This window comes from Stigmatopora argus, chromosome 17, assembly GCF_051989625.1.
Source record: "Stigmatopora argus isolate UIUO_Sarg chromosome 17, RoL_Sarg_1.0, whole genome shotgun sequence".
In the NCBI taxonomy this organism is placed as follows: domain Eukaryota; kingdom Metazoa; phylum Chordata; class Actinopteri; order Syngnathiformes; family Syngnathidae; genus Stigmatopora; species Stigmatopora argus.
In genome coordinates, this window is record NC_135403.1 from 11,026,335 (window position 1) to 11,049,683 (window position 23,349).

Consider the following 23,349-nt stretch of genomic DNA (forward strand, 5'->3'; position numbering starts at 1 on the left):
CGCACCTCAAATATAAAACATGCCCGTCTGTCCTACTGGTTTTCTATTCCTCTCTGTGGTGTGTGGGTGTGCGGGCTTTTACTTTGAAAGTAATGCGTGTCCATTTTTTTTGTCCCTACGGGGTACTTGTTTTGTGAATGTATTTTTGACATCAATTTTTCAGTCAGCTATTGTGTCTGTTTTGGTTTTTTTTATGTTTGTGTGTTTGCAAATAAACGTTGGAAGATATTCTCGTGCGTGTTGTGTTGTGGTGGAACTGTTGAAATGATTCAAAAGGTGACCCTACCTGTTTTAGATGACTTTCTTGTGGTAGTCGGATCTGCAGAGAGGGCAAGCGGGGGCGCGGTCGGCGGCGAAGGACTCAAAGGCGTCCAGGCAGACCTGGTGGAAGAGGTGCGAGCAGGACAGGAGCACCGAGCGTCGTCTTTGCTTGTGGAGCTCGGAGTCGGAGAAGACCCCGGCTGGTTCTGGGCCGCACAGCGGCGTCAGGCAGATGGGGCAGTCGCTGGCCCCCCGCTGGCTAACCTGTTCACGCATAAAAATATCGATCAACTATTGCACGGTAGCAGGCTTCGCACACCAATCGCTGTGTTTTCGGGCATGTTTATAATACCGTATTTTCACGACTATAAGGCGCACTTAAGTCTTAAATTTTCTTATAATCCAGTGTGCTTTATATATGGAAAAAAATGTCATTCATTGAGTGTGCGCCTTATAATGCAGTGCACCTTATAATACGGTGCGCCTTATAATGCGGTGCGCCTTATAGTCGTAAAAATACGGTAATTATGAGAACATAAGAGGCATACCTCTCAACAATAAATCAAGTATTAAAATGATACGCGAGTCATTTGATAACGGTTTCGTTGTCGATTAATCGCAGCAGACCGTTTATAGTCCAAACGAAGGCATAATTTTTAAAAACGTTTTTTTTCCCCTGACCTGACTCTGTATTCGCTCCCAGTCGTCTTCCCGAGGCCCGTCCACAGGTTTTTTTCTTCTCTCCAGCTGCCGGAACACTCGGCGGCTCGATGACAGCGAGCGGTCGATATCGGCGAGGAAAGCTTCGGTGTCCGTGTGACAGCGTCGCACGAAGGCCTCGCTCAGCTCCTGCAGCTGTGGAGAAGAAGCATTTCATTGGCATGGACGCATACGGCGCACAGTGAAGGCTCTTCGTGTGGATTTTGGGGTCAAGGTGGATCAATAGAAAAGCACTGACATGGAAAATTGGCACTGGCGAAAACAGGATGGCGCCGGGAGACACGGAAACATGAAAAATTCTTAATCATTCATCTTCGACAAAACACGTGCTTTCCCCGAGTTGTGAAGCTGTCGCGGTTGCTTTACAGCCGGCCTTTTTTTATCGTTAATTCAACAACGCTTAAGCGCCCGGGCGGAGACCGTTTTACGAGGCGGCACGACTTTTCGGACGGGCCGAACAAACAGTCGAGCCCGCGGTGAACTTTGCCTCGCTGCTGCGTTGACGCAGGAGGAGGAAATTTGAAATGAAACAAGTGCTGCTGTGTCTTATCTCCTTGTCAACAGAGAATGGGAGGCTCAAACTTGGATTTTTTTGTCATCAGACTTTTTCTTCTTTGGGAGACAGTTGACTTTCATGAAGTGAAGAAATATATATTACTATAAAGAATTACCGTAATTCTCAGACGATGAGACCTTACTTTTACCCCCATGCCCTTTGACCCTCTACTTTACAGTTTGCCTGAGTTTCTTCATGTGTTTTTTTAAAAGGCTAAAAAGATGCATTGCTTAAGGCAGGGGTGTCAGACTCAGGTTGGTTCGCGGGCCGCTTTAACTTCCACTTGATTTCACGTGGGCTGGACCATTTTAGATATAATATTTAGATATTTTTTTTATAAATGGATTAAAAGAACTGGATTAAAAGCCCTGAATATTCAGTTTTTTATAGATCTAAAACAATGTTTATTTGAGCTTTTTATATATATTTTTAGATTTTACAAAATGATTTTTGAACTAAAAACACAGAAAAAATGGATTAAAAAATTACAATTATTAATTTAAAAGGGGGAAAATCAGGAAATTTAATATACATCTATACTTTTCATTTTAATTTGATCCTAAAACAGAAAGTCGGCACTCATGATTTACTTTCCTGGGCCACACAAAATGATGTGGCGGGCCAAATTTGGCCCCCAGGCCGCAACTTTGACACATGTGGCTTAAAATGTAAATATTCTGTGGAGATCTGCAGTATTCAGTCCAGTACAAATTATGTTTTCTTGTGAAATTAGCAGGTGCGGCATAGTCTGGTGCACTTTTTAGCCTCAAAATTATGTTACATGAATTTATTAAATTAGGGATATATCATATTACCACATACTCACAATTCAGGATCCACAGATTTACACATTATTCCCTTTATTATTTCCACTTTTTTTTATGACTGGCGACCAATCACGTTGGTTCGTTCGCCCCTCCCGGTCAAAACGGATCAGACGTCTAGTGATGTAATGAGTTATACAAAGTTCCAATAATTGTTGGTGTTTACAACCTGATGATATCAAATTCATGTCACCCTGAAATGGACAAATTAGAAATTTGGGCTTTGGTTTAGTATACTCATTTATTTTCTCCACTCTACAAAGATATTTTATTGCTCGCACAGGTCCCGGCCCGGCACCAACACGCCTGTTTGCATTACAGTCAGCTAAGCAAACAAGACCCCCCAACCCCCCCACACCTCCTCCTCACACGCCACCAATCACCCACCCGGCCTTCAAAATGGGAGTCGATCAGACCTGTCAGCGCCGCGTTCTTGAAGATCATCCCGCGGCCGACAAAAGATTGGAGAATCTCGTGACCACCCACGCCAGCAGCGCTGAATCGCGCCGGTGACTGACGGGCCGCGGCCGCTCCGTGGGCGGGGCCTAATATGTCACGGCCGACTTAATTGCCTCGGTAGACGTCTGACGGACTTTAACAAGCGCGTTGACGGAGAAGCGCGTTGAAAAGCGGCGATCCTTGTCCGCGAAAAAGCACCGGGCCGACGACGCCTGTCGCGGAATGACGCTGGCGTCCCCCCAAATTGCGCTAAAACGTTCCTAGCTTTCGGACTCGCGAGATGGCGACTTGGTTACGAGGCGCCCAGAGAGCGACGCCGTCAGTCAACACGCAAACAAACGCCGGTCAGAATGTGAGACGCGACAGGTATCCAAACCAAACATGAGCCGACGCATTAATCGATGAAGGAACGGCAGACCCAAACAAGTGCGGGAGGCTTTTGTGTGGAGGAGTCTGGAATGTTCAGACTGTTTGCCTAAAACACAAAAACTCTCTCCGTATTAGCGAACAAACACGGAGAAGTTCACAAAGCATCAAAGGGTGAATGCAGGGGAAGGTGTGTGTGTGTGTGTGTGTGTGTGTGTGTATTTGGGGTCAGCAAAGGCCTTCAACTGAAATGTCTTGATTTGACCCATTAAGGTGAAATAAAGTCCCATGGTGAGACTTCGTTACGAGCACGATTGTATGGAAGTGACCCAGAAAATGACTCATGGGGATGATGTCAACTCACCTTGGCTTCGAAGAATTTGCGTCGGAGCCGTTTATCTTTGGGGCAGACAGTTTTACGGATCTTCTCGTACCACTTCCGGGCCACGTAGCCTCGCCAAAACGCTTGAATTCTGAAGAAAAGTCAGAGAATAAAGTCAGAGAGCCACTTCAAGAGAAGAAAATAATACGTGACATCTCTGTCAGGCATTTCCATAATGCAAATGGAAGAAGGAAAAACATTTTTACAGTCCCATTTGAATTTGAAGCCATTTACCTGGTGGCGCACTGGTTTCGGAAAAGGCGCGCCGCATCGTGGATGACGCGCGTTTGGTACGGCTCCCGCCGACACATGGGGCAGCACTTCCTGCCGGAGAACCTCTCAAAGGCCTGCAGGCAGGCTTTGTGGAGAACGTGGGAGCAGGACAGCAACACCTAACAAGAGGATGTTCATATTAGATGACCCCATTTTGGTATCACAAACTGAAATGGGCATACTTTCTACAAAAGCGGCCATCTTGGTAGCACGTGTATTCGGGCGCCTATGTGAAAGTGTGTGGCTAAGTGTTATTTGCCATGTGGATAGAATGAATCAGCAGGAACCGCCGTGCGACGGCTGGACAGCGGACTAAATGCTCTCCAGTGGACACGTAAGCCGGTTGGCTTGGATCTCCACGGGAGAGGGGGGAGGAAGGGGGGAGTTGGTGTATTGATTGGCCATTGTTTTGAGCCCGGTCAACACACTCCATCACTGGCAAGAGGGCCCCCCTGCTGGGTACAATTTCCAGCCTTTAAGGTGGAGACAACAAGCAGCAGTCTGACACATTCAGGGTACTTTCAACATTGACATTTGTTCTGTTTTGTTTGTAAGCAAAGTTTCGCAGGGAATATCTGAACAAATTCCTTTATTTTGAGTTTGAGTTAGTTCAATTTAATAAGGGACAAAACATTAATGAACATATTTATATTCATGTTAATGAACATATATATGTAAAGATTGTAGCCAAGGGCGAATTTCCATCTTTAGTCCCTCGTGTTGGTTGAAGATAAACGATGACACGTATTAGACACAGTTTTAGACACTGTTGTAATCGCAATTTTGTTCGTCCAATAGCCAGGCTTTAAGATGGTTGGCCAAGAGGTTCAGAGATGGGAGTTCACGTATGTTAATTGAACTACACAGTCACTTCTAGAGCCAGCCCTTCTTGATGTGTTGGAATTTTTTGGTACAAAATCTTGCAGTGGAGCTTTGAGTTGGAAGATTTTGTACCAAAAATCCGTACTGTTCCAGTTCAGGTGTTTGTGGGTTTTTTTTTTATATCTGACAGTGGTGGTGTGTTTTTGGCTTTCTGTCCAATGCTTTCAGAGCTTGCATATTTTGACATTTGTAGTGGCCCTAAAAATGCAGTGCGAGTACCTGTGGCTGAAGGCGGAAGGGCTCCCGGCATATGGCGCAAGGCTGCTGGGATTCCTGTTGCTGGACCGACCTGACCTTCACCGTGGTCCACTCGGCCTCGCTCAGCCTCTCCGGCGGTAAAGCCACCAGGCCCATCCTTTGAGCTGATTGACAAGAAATCATTTTAATATGCGAGCGAGTGAGAAATTAGCGGACCAGTCAAAGCGTCCCAAAGCGGTTTCTACCCACCTAACGTCGGAGGCGGCGAAGCAGGATCGAGCACGTATTCTCGGTCTTCTCCGAATCGCCGAGGAGCATCACGTTGGCTTCCCCGGGGTCTCGAATGGGGAACCGCGTGCGCTTTGCTTTTGAACGTAAACAGCGGGTCTGAAAGCGAGTGACCGGGTTCCAGAAGGCTCCTGGTGATGTGATCTTGAAGAGCCACTGAGGTGAACACCAACTTGCTGCCTAGTTTGAAATCCTGTGGAAAAATGGAAAAAGTGTGTGTACAAACACGGCATAAGTAAGTAGTAAAAGGGATGCTTTGGCTTTGATAAACAAATATATGTTTTTAATGCACACACTTACGGAACAACTATTAGTAGGCAAAATTATGATCCAACTAAATAAAAAATATTTTCTTATCTCACTTGTTGAATTGAGCATAATACAAAATAAATAAAAATGAACATGTCTAAATTTTAAAAAAAAATGACATCATTAATATTTGGACACCCTTAAAGCACAGACATTAAGTAACATTGATTTAAAATTCTGATGAGATAGTATTGCTATATAGTGTTGAATAATGAAAAAGAATGAGGTGAGCAACATTATCTTACGTCAGATTAAAAATAAGGACTTGTGATATGGATATTTGTCTTTATTTCTTTTGAAATTGTATTTTACTGTGAAGGTCCCACAGTTGACAGGAAATTTTCAATCTCCCCAGGCGAGCCAGAAGAGCTACCCACTCAAATTTTGTCATTATTTTACAAACAAACAATAAACCCCCCAACCAAGCGGAAATAAGTTTATTTAACAAAGTACCAAAACCCGACCCTAATTCAGCTACTCGCTCAAACTGACAAACAAAAAGTTCCGAAAAAGAGAAAGCCTTACCTTCTGCGTTGCCATCCTATCAGCGCAAAGTTTGGGGCGGTTGCTAGGTAACTTGGCGCTCCCCTATTCAGCCTGTACTACTTCACCGGTTTTGTTTAGTTTTTTGTTTTATCCAAAATAAAACACAATAAATAATTTTAGGCACGACAAAACTGTGCCACTGCATCATCATTAAACAGCCCCGAAAAATTTAGTCAAGTTTGCAAAGGCTGAAATTCAACCCAATGCCTGCATTTGATGTTTTTAAAGACAAATCGCTCATCATTGAAAAGCTCTCCCCTAATGATTATTCTATTGTCACGCAGTTGTCAGTGCACGGTTTGGAACCTGAGCAAAAAAGGCCAGGCAAAAATAAAAAATAAAAATCATACCCACAAACACCATTAGCCCCCCTCATCAAAAAAGTTTGCGTTTTTTTTGTTCTGTTTTTTAAAACGCTTTCCAGACATGACTGACACTGATGTGCTCAGGCGCAATGGGTGAAAAAAAGCAAGACGGCTAACGGCGAGGCCCGTCCTAAGAAAACAAAAGCCGAGACGCGACGTACGGGAGTGGAGGAAACGGGCCAGCTTCTACCGAGGCTGCCGCATTCTTGAGATTAGGGCAAGAAAAAACGGAGAGCGCCGGCGCTAATGCCGCAGACAAAGGCGCGGGACAATTTATTAACTAAGAATTGGAGCCCAGGGCTCAATCAAAGGCCTCGGCGTCCAACCCTGCCAGACTCGGGGCTTTGGTTTGTTGTTTTAAGTAAATAATCACGCTTAAAAGATATGGCAAAGATGGGGCTCAAGTCCCCTCTTGCATTCTTCCAACTGTCATCGGAATGGATTTCAGTGTGTGCTTCTATTTTCAACAGCCGGCGTGTTTGTCTTGAGCATTTTTAAAGGGCTTTTTATTTCACTTTCTTGCCCCCGTGGCTCTCTTAACCTCATCTGTGGTATTTCTCAAAAGACAACTCACCTTGACATGTAAAGAGCTGATGACTTCAGTCACAAGGCAGGCGAAGGAGCAAGTCGGCGTGCAAAAAAAAACCATGCTTCTGTCAATTGATGCTGCAATACTGGAGTTGAATGGGATTGGTGCTGACTGGAAATCCTCCAATCTGATTGAAGATACTCATTTCACTTCCTGGAATAAATTCACAGAGGATTTAAAAACAGGGTTCTGACAAGTTTCATCAAGAAAAGTTTTTTAAGACCTACAAGAGCAGAATTTAATTCCGGTTTTATAGCCAACCTTCCAAAATAAACAACATTAGAATGCTCGCAAAAAACTGGCACAATCTTATGGAATTTTAAGAATGAGGTTGATGAGAATTTAAAAGACTCAAGACGGAATTTGATGCCTTTTTAAGACTCATAGTTGGGGCTTTTTTTTACCAGACTAGTTTACATGAGCCATTACTAATCACGCATCAATAACAAATACCACATTGAATCAAAATACAAACTGAACAGGCTTTTGTCGTTTGCATTGATTTTATGACCAACCTTCTAAAAAAAACCATAGGAATACCCCCAAAAAATATCTTGCACAATCTTATGCAATTTTAAAGTTGATGAGAATTTTAAACCTAAGGTGCAGAATTTGATGCCTTATTAAGATGCATAGTTGAAAAATGTACGAAAATGCCCCAATTTTACCTATTTGCATTAATTTTATGACCAACCTTCCAAAAAAACAGGAATGCCCCCCAAAAAATCTCTTGCACAATCTTATGCAATTTTAAAGATGAGAATTTAAAACCTAAGGAGTAGAATCTGATGCCTTATTAAGATGCATAGTTGAAAAATGTACGAAAATGCCCCAACTTTACCTATTTGCATTGATTTTATGACCAACCTCCCCCCCAAAAAACATAGAAATGCCCCCCAAAAAATCTCTTGCACAATCTTATGCAATTTTAAAGTTGATGAGAATTTTAAACCTAAGGGGCAGAATTTGATGCCTTATTAAGATGCATAATGTACAAAAATGCCCCAATTTTACCAGACGAGTTCAGCCATTACAAATCACTTATCAATAGAAAATTTGACCGCATTGACTCAAAATACAACATTTGTCATCTGCACCGATTTTTTGGGACCGTCACGGACGATCCACTTCAACGGCGATAGCGCGTGATGTCATCCTCAACATTTTGCTGACACCGTGGCGCCGATGCACCAGTCTGGACCACGGCGATGGTGGCGTGGGCGGGCTGAGGGGCGGCTTGAGTCACTCTTGGCAACGTCGGTCAGCACAAACCGCGCCTAATTGAGTCAGCCGTAGCACCCCCCCGCCCCCCGACCGATATTAATCACGACGGTGGATCGATAAGTTCCCAAGTGCTAATAAGCGCTGGCGCATTTTGTGATATGCGAGCCCCTCCATCATTTGAAACGGTCGCAGAGTTATGGGAAATCCATTGTTAGGTCCAAACTATGAGGTAATGTAGCACTTAGTAAATGAAGTCAAAGCCAAAAGCCTGCAGGGTGATTTGTATTTCATTTACAAAAGGACACGTCTAATCATTTGGAGCTCCATCTCCCTGAAAAAGCCAGCCGGGCGCTCTAATGACCACGGCTTTCCTTTACAGACGCAGACTGCTTTCCTCCCGCCAGGACCACCGGGGACTCCACGTGAGCGATTAAAGTCGTGTTAGGGGAGGCATTATAGGTCAAGTCGTCAAATAATTGGATTTAGCGGTGGCTCTGCTGGTCATCCTCTCCGGCTGACATAATTGTTCATGAGCCGTTACGGGCTGCCTTCTCTCGTCCGTATCTCGCCGCCAGGGCGGGCCTGACGACGAGGCGGCGTATGCCGGGAGGGAGGTGATGATCGCGGACAGAGATGCGCCAAAAAAGTTCCACGGCATGCTAAAATATTTGCCATTTTCCTGAACAGGTGTCAAATTCTGCCATGTCATTTTATGTGAAAATAAACCATGAAAACATCAACTTTATGTTCCTGGTTAAAATAAAATGTGTTGTTTTTGCAGTTTTTCTCCCCAAAAATAATACATAAAAAAACAAGGATTACATTAAATCAGAGAATAGTTAATAATAATCAATTAAAATGAGCGTAAAATGCAATTTTAAATTGTAAATGTAAAAAATTATGGAGAATATTTACTGTTTTTCCTTATTTTCACTAAAAAACTTTGTGAAATAGAAAATATTTACTGTATTTTTATTCAACAAATAAAAATGTAAAGGAAAATTATTTTTTTCAATGAAGCAAACATGCTCTTTGTACTATGTATTAAATACTGTTCATAAATAAAAGATGATATTTGCTTTTAAAAGGCTATAAAGAGTCTGTATATAATCAGTTGAGAATTAAAATGAAAAAAACATAAGATAGTATGTATATACAGTAATGATAACATCACCTATGAATTAGTGTAAAGTTTATAATCATTTTTTTATATTGCACTCAATCTCAAAGAGCTTGCAAACCTGGGAAGTCCCTAAAAGGTCATAAGTGGACTTGGATTGGCACTAACAGGTCACGAGGCAAAAATATCGCCAAGCAGACTATTCATTTTAGCGCTAATTTGGTGGCCATCTTTCTCCGTAATGGACAATAATTGAGGCGAATCCATCAGGATTGCTCGAAATAGGCCCGCGTAATGGCCGTAAATTGTAGGCCGTCCACCCGCGGCGCGACTTCTCCGAGCACTTCCTTTTAATCCCCGGCAATTCCGACTCCATGCTGCTTTGGGAACAATGTGGCCAACACCAATCCACTGATACCTTTTAAGCTCCTACTGGCAGCATGTAAGAAAATGATTGATTGAAGCCTTACGCCGACAAATGTGTTTGAAAAGAAAGGTCAAGCTAACAGTATGTCATTGGTCGGTAACAGAAAAAGTTTGCACACACTTAGGAAAGCCACATTTTTCCCAAATAAAATGTAGAAGAAGAGGAAATACGGTCAATTTTTTTTGAATAACAACATCATAATATGGGGGCCAAAAACCCTGAAAAATCTAACATGATCAAAAATAATGTTCACATGTAAAAGAGGATCACAAAAAAGGGGAAATTATTCAAAGAAATTAGTCACTGAAGAATGTGTGGTAATTTTATGATGACAAAGTCAAAATATTGCAAGAAAAAAGTAATCTGAATTTTAAAAAAAAGAATTATTTCATGAGAAAAATACTAGATATTCATTCATCGTCCATTCTGCTTATCTTCACAAGGGTTACGGGGGTGCTGGAACCTACCCCAGCTAACTTTGGGCAATAGGCGGGGGAACTCCCTGTGACTTGGTCGCCAGCCAATGAGACAAACAACCATTCACGCCATTCAGTCTTTAACCAACCTAATAAAATACATTCCCCAAAAATTCTAAACACCCCTAATATGCACCATAAACCTTACCCAACCCCCCCAACCATCTCCTAATATCAAAACAACTCCCATTTCCCAAATTTCTCCCCATCATGACTTCATGTTTCTCCCTATTTGTGTGTATTTTGACACCGGAGACGGCGCGCAACCCGAAATTTTCCCGCGGTGCCTCATCTTCAGAAGGCGAGCCGTCCGTCACGCGAGCGGCAACCTTTGAACTGTCAAAAAACGCCAAACAAACCGGCGTGTCGGCAGACACCTCCGAGGTCCTCCGAGGTGAGAACATTTGGAAAAAAGATCACCCGTGACCACGCCACAGGATTATTTCTTCTACACTGTACACCCCCCCCCCCCCCCCTCACACACGCACACCCGCCTTCAAACAGAGATAAAACAAAAATCGCAAACGCAGACACCCCGAGCCTTTGGAGCTTAATTATACCTGTTGGCGCGCTGAGAGACACATCACACAACCTAGTGATTAATAAACAAACGCCGCGTCCCGTCAAGGCCCCCCGACAAGTCGCTGCTCATCGCCCGCCCTTCCGCGGCTGGGTGAATCAAAGTGTATCAAACAGAAATCAAGACCCCCCTCCCCACCCCCGTCCATCCTTCGTTCCAGCTGCTGTCCGAGTCGGATGAGAGCATCTCGCCGACTTTCATCTTCAAGCGGCCGTCACTCGACGGCGTCGCCTTCGCCGCCGTTTAGTAAACAGACACGCCTTTGAGATGAAGTTACTAACTTGCTGAATGAAGGGACATATTCGATAACAACACTTGCAAGTGGTTACGTGCCGCCAGCCGGCCAGAAATACTTGGAAATAATCCTTAGAATCGTCCCTGCCCGTTATGGAGTTCACAATTGGACCAGAATTTTGCCTCCGATTTCTACCGCGGTCCTCCCGAGAACACATGACGATGTTTGTCCAGTCACACATTTGGCATTTCTTAAGCCCGCTCCTCACTTTTAAGCCGCTTTGGCCCAGCAAAATGTGCTGGAGTCTTAATCGTTCCACTCAAACAAGTTGCTATTGTTTGCAGTGTTTTTCCACTTGCGCTTTTGCCGCGTCCGTGCGAGCAATTCCAGAAAGCCCCGTTTAAAAAGGTGACGCCGCTAATGCGCTGAATTCCAAGAGAAAGCACGCAGCTCGACACAAAATTTGTGAAGCCAAACAATAGCTAAGCGAGTTACATTTTGGACTTGGACCGTTACTGCACTACAAAACCGCATCCTGCAAAATGACAAAAAAATGGAGCGAATACAAGATTAGTTTTGAGCGGCTCAATTCTATTTCATTTCGTAAATACCACATCATTTATGAACTATTGATATATTTGATGAATGCTTGGAATTGGACCACTATTCCACTTAACTTCACGTCCTGTTAGATGGCAAAAATAGAGACAACAAAAAGGTTATGCCTGCTTTTGGCTTATTTTTAACAATACACTAACTCCATTCTAGTTTGTTTTTTCCTCATTAGAATTTTCCCAGCCTCTACTTGCTTTCCAGGTTGTGCTTTGAAGCCAAATCTGAAAATCTCTGCTTTTAATGTGGTCTTTCACTAAGATGAACTTAAACACACAGCAAGGACTGTAATTTTTTTTCTACATGTTAAGGCAAAAAAAAAATCCCCCTTAAATACAGTATCACGATTTCAAATGTGTGATCATCAGTGGAAGCTGGAGTGGCAGCCATCTTGGCTCGGGCGCTGTTATTAAATGGCGTAATCATAGACGGGGGTGAATGAGAACAACTTTGAAAGACTTTTAGCATAGGTGCGTGCGGAATCTATTTTTAGCCCAAAAAGAAGGTCTATTTGCAGAGCGCTTTCATTTGAAATGAAAATAGCAGAAAATGCTTCTCTTAGGAAATAAAATGTGATCTTTTTTGTTTCTATGTAGTCTGCTGGTCGCAAAGACGAAAGTGGTTGGGGTGGGGGGGTGCTATGTGTCAATAGGGCGACAGATGGGCCTGGACAAACTGAACCCGTTGACCTTTCAACTCCACTGTCCGGCTGTCCCAGTCCCCTCTGTAAGGCTAACATGCCGAGGAAATTCCAAGGAGATTACCGTCTTGTTAATGTCACCTCGGCGTGGCGGCCATTCTCTCCTTCGTTTCATCCGTTACCTCGTTGGGCGACGTGGACGACGACCGACGTGCATCACGTCTGACGCAAAAACGTACAATCTTGTCGCATGACAATGATGGAGTTGCACAGTAATGGAGAAACCCCATTCTAGACTGGTTATGGGTAACAACTATTAACTTGGGCAATTGATTAAAAAGGATATATTCCGGAAAAAAAAACAGTTAGCCCACTCTGGCTCTCAGGAGCTCAAATACATCCCAAAAAGTACAAGTTATGTATTATTGTGATTGGACGTCTATCAATAAAAGACTGAATTTAAATGGAGTTAGCCCACTATAGTTGTCAGTTACTCCATTGCACTTAAAATGCATCAAATGTCCAACACCATCAATGGCCGCCAATAACTCTTAATAAAAGGCAATAAATGCAATTAAGCTTCTAAGAATTAGACTGGGCTAACTCCAATTCTCATAGTTGCCTATATGACGCAATAGCAGCTCCAATTATTTATTACATGACGTCACCGTTATGTACACTGCCTAGTGTTTTGATAAGCCATTATCAAAATGTTTTCCAGTATCGTATTGACTTATACAATTACACGTAATAACAGAGTTGTCTGTCTGCACGAGGGACCTCAGCTCATAGCAATTTAAAAAAAAAAAGCAAACTACTAATTTGGCAAATTATCCCTTCTGATGCCCTGCAGCTCTTCATTTTCATTTTTGACACCCAAACGCACTTCCAGGAAGTGCCCCGCTCCCTGCAAAGATTAAGATAGATTGACTTTTCGCTCAAATTTGTGATGTTTAATGCTAATTTGTTCACTTGCATAAAAACTGTCAAAATCCATATATGCATATTAGGTATGTCAAAGTTAGCATGTTAGCTTTAATGACCCTTATTTCTCCCCCTTTGCTTTCAAAGCCATCATTTGAAGGTATCGACAGAACATTTCCCTTTTGTGGGCGTCGCACAAAGAGGGACCCCGGGCTCCTCGGCGGCCATTGACGATTTGGGCCGTGTTGCAATTTACTCACTGAAAAGTGTCTGGGCGTAATTATCACGTGGCCAGGAGGTGTGCGTTGGCGGGGGTGGTGGGTGAGACACTTAAGCCTTTTCACCGGCCCTGCCCGCTCTCCCCCGACGCTCTCCTTGAGAGTTTTGGGGCGCACAAAAGGAGGATCTTCAGAGATATGCCAAGAGTCTGGAGAGCGTGTTTGCCGGAGCCGTGAAGAGAGCTCTTTAGCCGCCGGCGGGACAATGGAGCGTGGGCACCGGCCGCGCTCTACTTTGTCCGCGCCGAGCATTTCACACGCACCCGGGGCAACAACCAGCGCAAACATTAGGATTGGGGCTTGGTCCTCAAAAGGCCCCTCTTTCAAACCAGTCGCCCAATCGCCGGCCACGCCGGCTTAGGTTTGCAAACTCTCGCCTCATTTATTTTGACTTAGAGCATCCGCTTTGCTAATGAACTTTTTTTTTTTAGGTTTTGGGGGGGTTCGATCGTCTTTGATTTGGAGTGAAAGAAGGGGCCGTCGGGGCGAGGGTCCCGGATGTCATCGTGATCATTAATGCATGCACTCATATTGAAAAAAGGGGAGAAAAAAATCTTCATATTAAAAGAAACAACCTTTTCTCCCTATGTAAGATTAGGAAATGCAATTCTAGATCTAATAAAATCAAACTTTAATAATACAACCCTGTCTCTTTATAAAACCCAGATATAAAATTAAAATATGGTTTTATGCTCTTTTCTTATGACTTTCTCAAAGAAAAACAATATTTTGTTAAAAAATATTGATTAAAAAAATCAGTGCAAGAACTTTCTTCCAAAAACGTTTGTTATGAATATGAAATAACAATTTTCTTCAATGAAATAATAACATTCTTCAAAAAATATGACTTTTTTCTAGATAAACTACACTATATTCGTAAAAAAAATAAACATTATCATTATATCCAATTACAAAATTGGATATATTTAAAAAATTTGGAAAGTAAAATACACAACACTAATTCTCAACTTTTTTTTCATCGCAAATATATTTTTTCCTGAGAAATCTATTCAACCCACCCAAAGAAATCTACTGTAAAAAATGATGAATAATATCTAAAATACTCAATTTTTACCAAAGACAGCAGATTGTGGCAGGTGACACATATCCACTTGTAACAAGGAGCCTTGCTACCACAGCAACAACACGCATCAATCACGGGACCACCATAAATACTTTGTTATGGCGCCGATAAGAGCGCAGACTCTACGCGGCGCGTTAATGATTAAACCGCCGCGGCGAAAACATTCCTCGGAAGTGGCGGTCGAGTCGACCTGAGGAATGCGACCGCCGGTCCCCCAATGAAAGCGTACCTCGTCAACGGCGACTTGGGGAGAAACGACGTTTGTAGAAATGGGCGCCGGTAGAAACCTATTGACAAACGGGGCAACTCTGTCAGGTTTTGATCGATCAGAAAGCCACTTGGACTTTGACTCTTAAATTCAGCCGTTGAAGGCGTGACCGCATCCTGAACATATGATAATAACAGCTTGGGGTCACAAGACAGAGCGTGTGTAGCCATACCTGATCTTAAATATTGTCATTCGCTAAAAGCATGCTATTTTATCCAAACATGGCACCCCAAAAAATTCAACAAAACATGTGTTTTAAGGAGAAAAGTTGGCATTGGACTGTAAAAAAAAACCATGGAGACAGAATGGAATAGAATTCCATTCAATGATGGTCAGTACATCTGCCTCACAGTTCGAAGAGCGAGGGTTCAATCCCAGGTGGGTTCTACTTTCCCTCTCTTTCGCTCAAGCACCCTCTGTTGTTGGATTGGACAAAACCTATTCATTCTTTGATTCGGGGACTAAAACGTTCCGCGTCAAGAATCCTTTCAAAATGGCTCCTGGCGCTGAGAATTTAATACAGCCAACGGAAGTGGGAGAAAATAGGAAGTAGAAACCTATTGAAGTAAACGCTCACGGTGTGAGAGACAGGATGGGGGGGCGTCTTGGGTTGGGGTCTAATTGAGACATGATGTGACAGCGAATGTGTGTGAGTTGTGTAATCCCAAAGAGAGGATGCAGATTAACGCCAAGATGATGTGTTCCGCTGCTGAGGAGGATGAGAGGCTGGGGGGGGACAGTTTTACCCCAAATTATGAATCAGAGCGTGTCCAAATTTTTGACGCTCACTCTGGAAGAGATCTTACTGTAAAAATTCATGGGGGGGAGCTAGTGTAAAAACTGCAGATTAATCATTTTCTTGGTCATAAATATAGTCCCAAAATGTTTTGAATGGGACATTTTTAGATCTTATGTAAAAATTATTTCATCTTTGTGAAATCCAAAATTTCTGAAATGAATATTACATTATTTTTCTTTAATGTTGGTCCTTTAGATCTACACTGTCAGGGGGAAAAAATCCAACTTCTTACTAAGGAAAAATGTTTGAAAAACTATTGTCAACATCACTGATAAATGTATATTTTATGAAAACACTACAAAATTGTAAATGCAAAACCTATTTTTCAAAAACAGACATGTGAAGTTATCTAAATTTTCTTTAAGAATCCCATATTTTCAATTGACGCCACTTTTCCATTAATCCTACCTTCATCCATAGTTTTCACTTAAAATTACAAAGAGAAATTTGACTTTTTTTTTTCCAAACCAAACCCTTAACGCTACAAAAAATGCTCCTAATTTCACCCCCAAAAAATACGTCAATTCACCCAACGCCCGACTGGTGATTTCCCCACTCTCCATGTTCTTCACAACTTACAGATCACGCTTGGAGAAAAAAAAATGGACAAAAAGAGAAAGCAATTCGGGTCTCTTTTGTATCAAAATCCTCCCGAGAGCTCCTCAGCCCATGATTTCATTATGGCCGCGACTTACTTACACTAATCCTCTCAGAGTGGCCCTTGGTGGAAGGAGGCAAAAAAAAGCCTCAGTGTCATTGGGGAGCGTCAAATATTGTCCAAAAGTTGTGGAATGTGTTTGTGGATGATCCCCGGACGCTCCAGACTGTTTTGATTTCCCACTTGAGGGAGAAGGTGAAGAGTAATCCCCGGAGGATTGCCTCCTCTCCAGCTCTTTAGCCGCCATAAGCCACCATTCAACAGGCCCGACCCGACATGGGCTCCATACAAGCGGGCCGTATTAGCCGGCCGGCCGGCCTTAATCTGCCCCGGTGGCTAACCTGTCGCTGAAAGGGGGTCCCGGACGACGCGCAGTGGACGCATTGAGGGATTTGTCCGGCGGGACGGAATTCTTAATTACTCAATTACCTTCGGGGACAATGACGGCGATCCGCGCTAAGCTTTTTGGAGCTTCTCATGCTGCTATTTTCATATGCTAATGTTTCCATACGCTGGTTTTCAGTCAAAAGGATGATATATGCCTCGCCTGAAAAGTTTTTCCCAACGGTTTCGTTTTCTTGGATTCGTCCACCAAAATGGCGGTTTCATTTGAATGGATTGGACGTCAATCGTTACGGGGGGAAGACGTGAAAATCTATGTTTTAATATGAAAGTTATCCAATTAAAATGAGTCATTTGGTTATACTATTTGAACGCACATCCTGACAATGTCATAAGACTATCAATAATTTATGATTATATGACACCATTCTGAAAATTAATAAATGCTTATGACAGATGTCATTTCATGACTATGTAAATTAAGTCACAGTTTGGATTAGAAACTTAAAGACAGTAAAGATACACTGACTGTGTAGACCACGTGTGTCAAAGTGGCGGCCCAGGGGCCAAATCTGGCCCGCCGCATCAGTTTGTGTGGCCCGGGAAAGTAAATCATGAGTGCCGACTTTCTGTTTTAGGATCAAATTAAAATGGAGTATAGATGTATGTTACATTTCCTGATTTTTCCCTTTTTAAATCAATAATTGTAATTTTTTAATCATTTTTTCTGTGTTTTTAGTTCAAAAATCATTTTGTAAAATCTAAAAATATATTAAAAAAACCTAAAATAAACATTGTTTTAGATCTATAAAAAACTGAATATTCAGGGATTTTAATCCAGTAAAAAAAACTGCATATTTAAACTTATTGTTGCCAAGTCTTTCCTTTGAAACCTATTTTTTGAGCACGTTTCAAATTGGACCAAAGGACGACCGAGAGTTCTCTGCACTTGAAAAAGCGAGGCTATTCGCGCCAAGTCTGATGGAATCGGCGGTCCGACAAAGCGCCAATTACCCGACCGTCCGTCCGACTGGAGAAGCCCGCCATTAAGTTCCCCGCCAGATCAGAAGAGTGCCGAGATCCCAGGTATTAGCCCCGCGTCTGAATTAACAGGATGCGCATACTTTGCCCGACATGTCACGTCTTAGCCGTGCTGGGCTGCGAATTCTTCCGTGAAGCCCCCTTTTCTGCTGCTTTCGCAAGCACCCAATGAGGCCTTAAGCCCTGCGCCGCGAGATGAATGCTGAGTGCTAAATTAATTTCAGGCATTTTCTTTTGTGCGCTGACAAAAAAAAACGAGCAGGTTGCTCGGCGGCTTCCTTGGCCGATGACAGACGCGTGTTTGCCCAGGTGTCAGGCCTCCCCGTTCTGCAGACAGCATGGGTTTGTCCGCCTCCCAAAAAAAAAGTGCCTTAATTGTACACAGCGCCTTCATTCAGGGCGAATGAGAAAAGAATTCCTTAAAAAGTAATCGGACGGGGGACTAAATAGCGGCGCCCCTTGTTGAAATGTTGAAACATGCCCCTCTGTATTCAAGTGATTGGAGGATGCAATAAAAGGGAAAAGATGCATTCAAGGCCAGACCAAAGGAAGATCCGCACTTGGCGGCCTTTTCATTAGGCACACCTGCACTATTTAACCACCTCCATTACAAAAGCTGCAAAAGGTTACAATAAAGCTTTATAAACAGTTCCTAAATGCCTTATGATTGATAGACAAAACCACCACATGGACTGAAACTCACTATTTGGCAACGTACGCTCGGCTTTTTGATGAACTGTTCAAAAAGGTTGTCACAATTAGTAAGACACGATGAATTTGTACAAAAACGCACAAATGACCTGGTCATAATGGTGGAAATACAAAAAAAATGAGTTACGCTCACTAAATATTTTTTCCCAATTCACATTACTACTTCAACTGAAGTTCACTATTTGGCCTATCATTCTCAAAAAACATCTTTTCATCTATGACACGGTATTCCCTCAATTTGGACCTGCTCATGCTCCTGCCATGCATGTCATTGAAATTGAAAATCACTGCTGTTAATTTTAGCTGTAAATGACACAAGAGTATGTTTTGTTGAAAATTAAACCTATTTGCTTTGACGTTGACATTGTCACTGTTTGCTTTGGGCTAATCTGTGTGTGTGTGAGTGTGTGTGTGTGAGTGTGTGTGTGTGTGTGTGTGTGTGTATGTGTGTGTGTGCAGCTTGTTATGTCTGCATTTAGAGCACTGGACTGAGTGATGGCTGCACAACTGGCAGGTACAAAGTGTCTGCTTCCATCAATTCCCTTTTTCTGGCCACTTGCTACTAATTAAAGCATATTGGGCAAGGACGACGTACATTGCTATGTTTTGTCCAGTGTAAAGCCAAGCGATCATGTGATTGACTTATTCGAGCCTTTGTCTAAAGCACGTGTGTCAAAGTGGTGGCCCAGGGGCCAAATCTGGCCCACCGCATGATTTAGTGTGGCCCGGAAAAGTAAATCATCAGTGCCGACTTTCTGTTTTAGGATCAAATCAAAATGAAGAGTATAGATGTATATTAAATTTCCTGATTTTCCCCCTTTTAAATCAATAATTGTCATTTTGTAATCCATTTTTCTGTGTTTTTAGTTCAAAAGCATTTTGTAAAATCTAAAAATATATTTAAAAAAAAAGCTAAAAGAAAGATCTATAAAAAACTGAATATTCAGGGCTTTTAATCCAGTTCTTTTAATCCATTTATAAAAAAAATATCTAAATATTATATCTAAAATGGTCCGGCCCATGTGAAATCAAGTTGACGTTAAAGCGGCCCGCGAACCAACCCGAGTCTGACACCCCTGGTCTAAAGGTTCATGCATTACAATTACTCGCAAAGTTAGTTTAGATTGGCAATTGGTTTTTAACTGGAGCACAAAAGAGGGAGCATACAAACTCTGTTAGCAAAAATAACGACTAAATACATATAAAGAAACGGACAAGAGTTCAAATGGAGAACGTCTGATATCAAATTAGTTTTTGTTACCCGTCTTTGTGAATGCACGGGATGCATGCAAATGGGTTTTTTTTTCCCCTGGGGGTCGACGGCCTCGAACTTCGCCTGCCTGGAGGGAGTGTCGGGTCTTCGGAACAAAACACCCCGGAGTTGATCGTGTGCTCACACGCTAAGACGCCTGCAAGTTTATATTCGCCTCTTTCCAGTTGATATAAGGAATCTCCAAGTAAGACGATGGGAGAAATCGAGCGACTTGAAAGAGTTCCGGGATGAAAAAAAAGGCAAAGTGGGCGTGTCAGGATTGTTTTTAGCGCCGACTGGGAAAGGAATCGGAATCCTGCGCCACTTAATTTGCTGGCCGTTTTTTTTTCTTTTCTTTTTTAACCCTTGTCCTCGTTTTTGTTTTTCTAAGCCGCCAACACAACAGAGTGCGTTTAGTCCGTCAGCACCTTAAGCGAGTAAAAGCGCTTGCCTTTTATGAGCTAAACCCGCCTCATATTTGCTTTGCCACAATAGGGAAAAAGGACTTTTTAAAACAAGTGTGTGCGCGGGACGACATGAAAGAGCGGCGCAAAATGAATTGAATGTTGTTGTTTTTTCCACTGAAGAAGAAGAAGAAGACGACGTAGGAGGAGGAGGAGGAGCGCGGGGACGATGGGATCTGAAGGCCTCGTTTTCCCACAAGCCTCGGCACAGGTGATTCATCACGGCGCTCTGTCAAAGGAGCTTTCCACAACATGAGACGAACAAAGACGCTGTGATTGCGAGCGCGGCCGAGTCCTCGATCGAAAGATATCAGCGATACGTTCGCATCCACACGGGAGGCTGGGGAGGGGGTGAGAGGAAGTCTGAAATGAGGCAAAAGCCTTTACGAGGGAGGTCGGCGTGGGGAAACGTTGGCGTTTGATGAATGCTGAATTTAGATGATTGTCGTGGACCACTATTGAACTAACCTTAATGCGTTAGCTAGTAAGCCACAGTAGCAAAATCCAGTATTCCTCTAAAACAATAACAGTTCTCAACGGCTCAATTCCATGTCACTTAGTAAAAGTTAATGTAGTATATCATAAAAAATGAACAAGTACTGAATTTCATGCCAGTACTTGAACCACTACAACATTAACGTTTGACCTAGAAGTCATTGAACTACAGTAAAAAAAATTCCAGTCCTGTAAAATGACAAATGCAGATAGCCCAGTGTTATGACTTACTGCAAGCATTATTTAAATGACATGCGTGGCGGGATTGAGCCGTGGGGAACTCCTCGAAGTAAAATGTTCCAATAAGATGATTACAGTGGGTCACTTTAGAGGAGTTAAATTGAGGGTTTATTATCTCATCTCAACTCAGTCTTGTGTATCTGACTTCCCACAGACTTACATATGAATAAAGTGGCTTAATGACACAATAAAAACTCACGTTTATGTCCAGATTCTACATTTAATGGCTAGCGTTTATTTATTTATTTAACCTTCTGGTTTAACCCATAGCCCATTACTTCAAATACTATTTAAACTATTACCCCACCATCAATATCAGCACTTTAAGCCCATAAAACACAGCAGCCTGTCATTGAGGGAATCCCTAATTGCCAGTGACAACAACTAATATTACAGCCCAAGCGACTCTCACTGCTCGCAAAAAGGCACAACGGCAATATACGCCCAAAGGAGGAGTATTATTCCTTCCACATACTTAGCCGTTTGGGAAAGTAGAGTCAAACCCCGAAATATCGGAATTTCAAAATATAACTCATGTCAACAGGTCACCATTGTGACATAATTGAAACACTATCTTTAAAATCATAGATAAATCACATACATTCTTGCATAAACAAAGAACTCCAACAACTACAGCTTCATTTCCATGTAACCATTAAAAAAACGTCAATCAAATATCATTTCTATCTATATGACATTGTTAGCTAAAACCCAATAAAATAACTTGCTATTGATCTAAGGGCATGTACCCTGTAATTACACTCTGCCAAATACGTAATTATCACGGATGATTGACGTGCATCATTGGTGGGTCTTTTATTTTTTCAGAGCGTGCGAGGACACGCAGGGTGCCGTGAAAACACAGGCTTTCCCCACGACGACGACATTGGCAAGCTCCCGTGATTTCCCATCCGAAGAAAAACGCACGCCATTTATTATTGAGCGTATCCCACAGGAAGCCCAATGTACGATACGGAGGATAGAAACCGAGACGGTCTCTAATTGCTTCTTTCCTGCAGCCTGACATCAAAAAAAGGATACACTGGAGACGATGCTGAGTGTAAAGCGTGTGCTAAATGATGCGAAAAAAAAGCCAAATTAGCGCCACATTCACAAGTTGTGAAAGGCTGCTGAACGTCAACAATGGAGGCTGAGCTGCTTCATTAGCCCAAATGCGTGTGAGGGTGCGCATGCGCGCTCAGGTTTGGAAGCCATGATGTAATATCAAAACCGTTTTTGTCTGGGGATGAGCATTACATCACTGGGAGCGAGCGAGAAAAAGAGAGAGAAAGAGAGACAGAGAGGCGGAGATGGCAGAAGGAGAAGACAGAGTGCTATCACAGTTGTCCAAATGGGCTATAAAAGGTCATTGGGGTCAGCTGGATGACAGATTGGATGTTCAAATGTCATCCAAAAATTGACACCACCCCGAAAAGGTTCACGGTGGCTCAATTATAATAGCATCGGATGTTTTGTCATGTTGTTTATGAACTATAAGCAGATTTGATGTGGATTTGGACCACTACTGCACTAACCAAATTCTCTGTCCTGTAGACTAGAAAAACTGAAATGGAGAACTTTTGTTCCAAGTGGCCCAATCATACCTGGTAGTGGTTTTTAGAGTTGTTGACTATCTTTGACGGCCAAATCCCTAGAAACAGGGAGGACTGGCAGACATGGAAACAGCTGAGTTTATTTTACGAGAGTAAAATCCATGCACACACGATGTAATTTTAATGATAAAAGACTGCCACAACTACATTGCAGTTATTTTAGAAAATGACGGTTGCTTTTATCCCAGAAATTAATTTGACTATTATAAACTCTGACACATTGATCAGCAAACAATTATGAATTCACGCTAGTAAAATGACCCCAAAATGGTGAATACGACTACTAGAATCCAATGACTTAGCTTGATGTAAAGCAAAGGAAATACTAAAAACAAATCCGATTTTGATGCAATTTCCTTTTCATGCTTTTTTTAAGCCTATAAAAAACACTCTCTTGATGATATTTAATTGTGAAAACTTCACAGCACCCCTTCATGTCTCTCTTGACTTAGCTGACCGCAAAAAAAAAGTAATAAAGTATAGTTGAGGTGTGCATGAGGCTTTCTGTAGTTGGGCCTCTCCCTCATCAAAAGATGATTCCAATTAAAGCTCCAAACACAAACCGCGATAATCACAAGGCCCGCAAAACAAGTTGACGTCACGCAAAACTATAATAACTATTTTACAGTAGACTGGTAGTTTGGATAGGTAATACTATAACGTTAAACCTCACCAAAAACCATTTCTTAGCATGACATAACGACATTGGCGAGAGATAAAAATCTGAATGTGTTGATGCCAACTGGGGTGTTTACCTTCATTATAAAGGTGGCAATCCCCCGAAAATTCTCACCTAGTCATTAAACTTTCTTCCCAGGAAAGCACAATAATCACCATAGGATGCATCT

At 42.5% G+C, this 23,349-nt stretch overlaps 1 protein-coding gene across 5 annotated transcripts in view; it reads right to left on the reverse strand.

Annotated features, from left to right (window-relative positions):
• rnf32 (ring finger protein 32) overlaps window positions 1-23,349 on the reverse strand; it is a 62,778-nt gene that overhangs the window by 23,027 nt on the left and 16,402 nt on the right. For 4 of the 5 annotated variants that reach the window (XR_013305769.1, XR_013305770.1, XM_077624081.1 and 1 more), the window contains 7 exons: window positions 7,004-7,171; window positions 5,171-5,402; window positions 4,943-5,085; window positions 3,803-3,960; window positions 3,551-3,659; window positions 943-1,116; window positions 287-525 (listed from right to left, as the gene is read on the reverse strand). Coding sequence is in view for 3 of the 5 variants with exons in the window: in XM_077624081.1 (XP_077480207.1) it covers window positions 292-525; window positions 943-1,116; window positions 3,551-3,659; window positions 3,803-3,960; window positions 4,943-5,085; window positions 5,171-5,402; window positions 7,004-7,078 (1,125 nt within the window). In the remaining 2 variants the exon portion in view is untranslated. Of the gene's footprint in view, window positions 1-286; window positions 526-942; window positions 1,117-3,550; window positions 3,660-3,802; window positions 3,961-4,942; window positions 5,086-5,170; window positions 5,403-7,003; window positions 7,172-14,847; window positions 14,932-23,349 lie in introns of those variants that run through there. The other variant, XM_077624082.1, reaches the window with a different exon arrangement.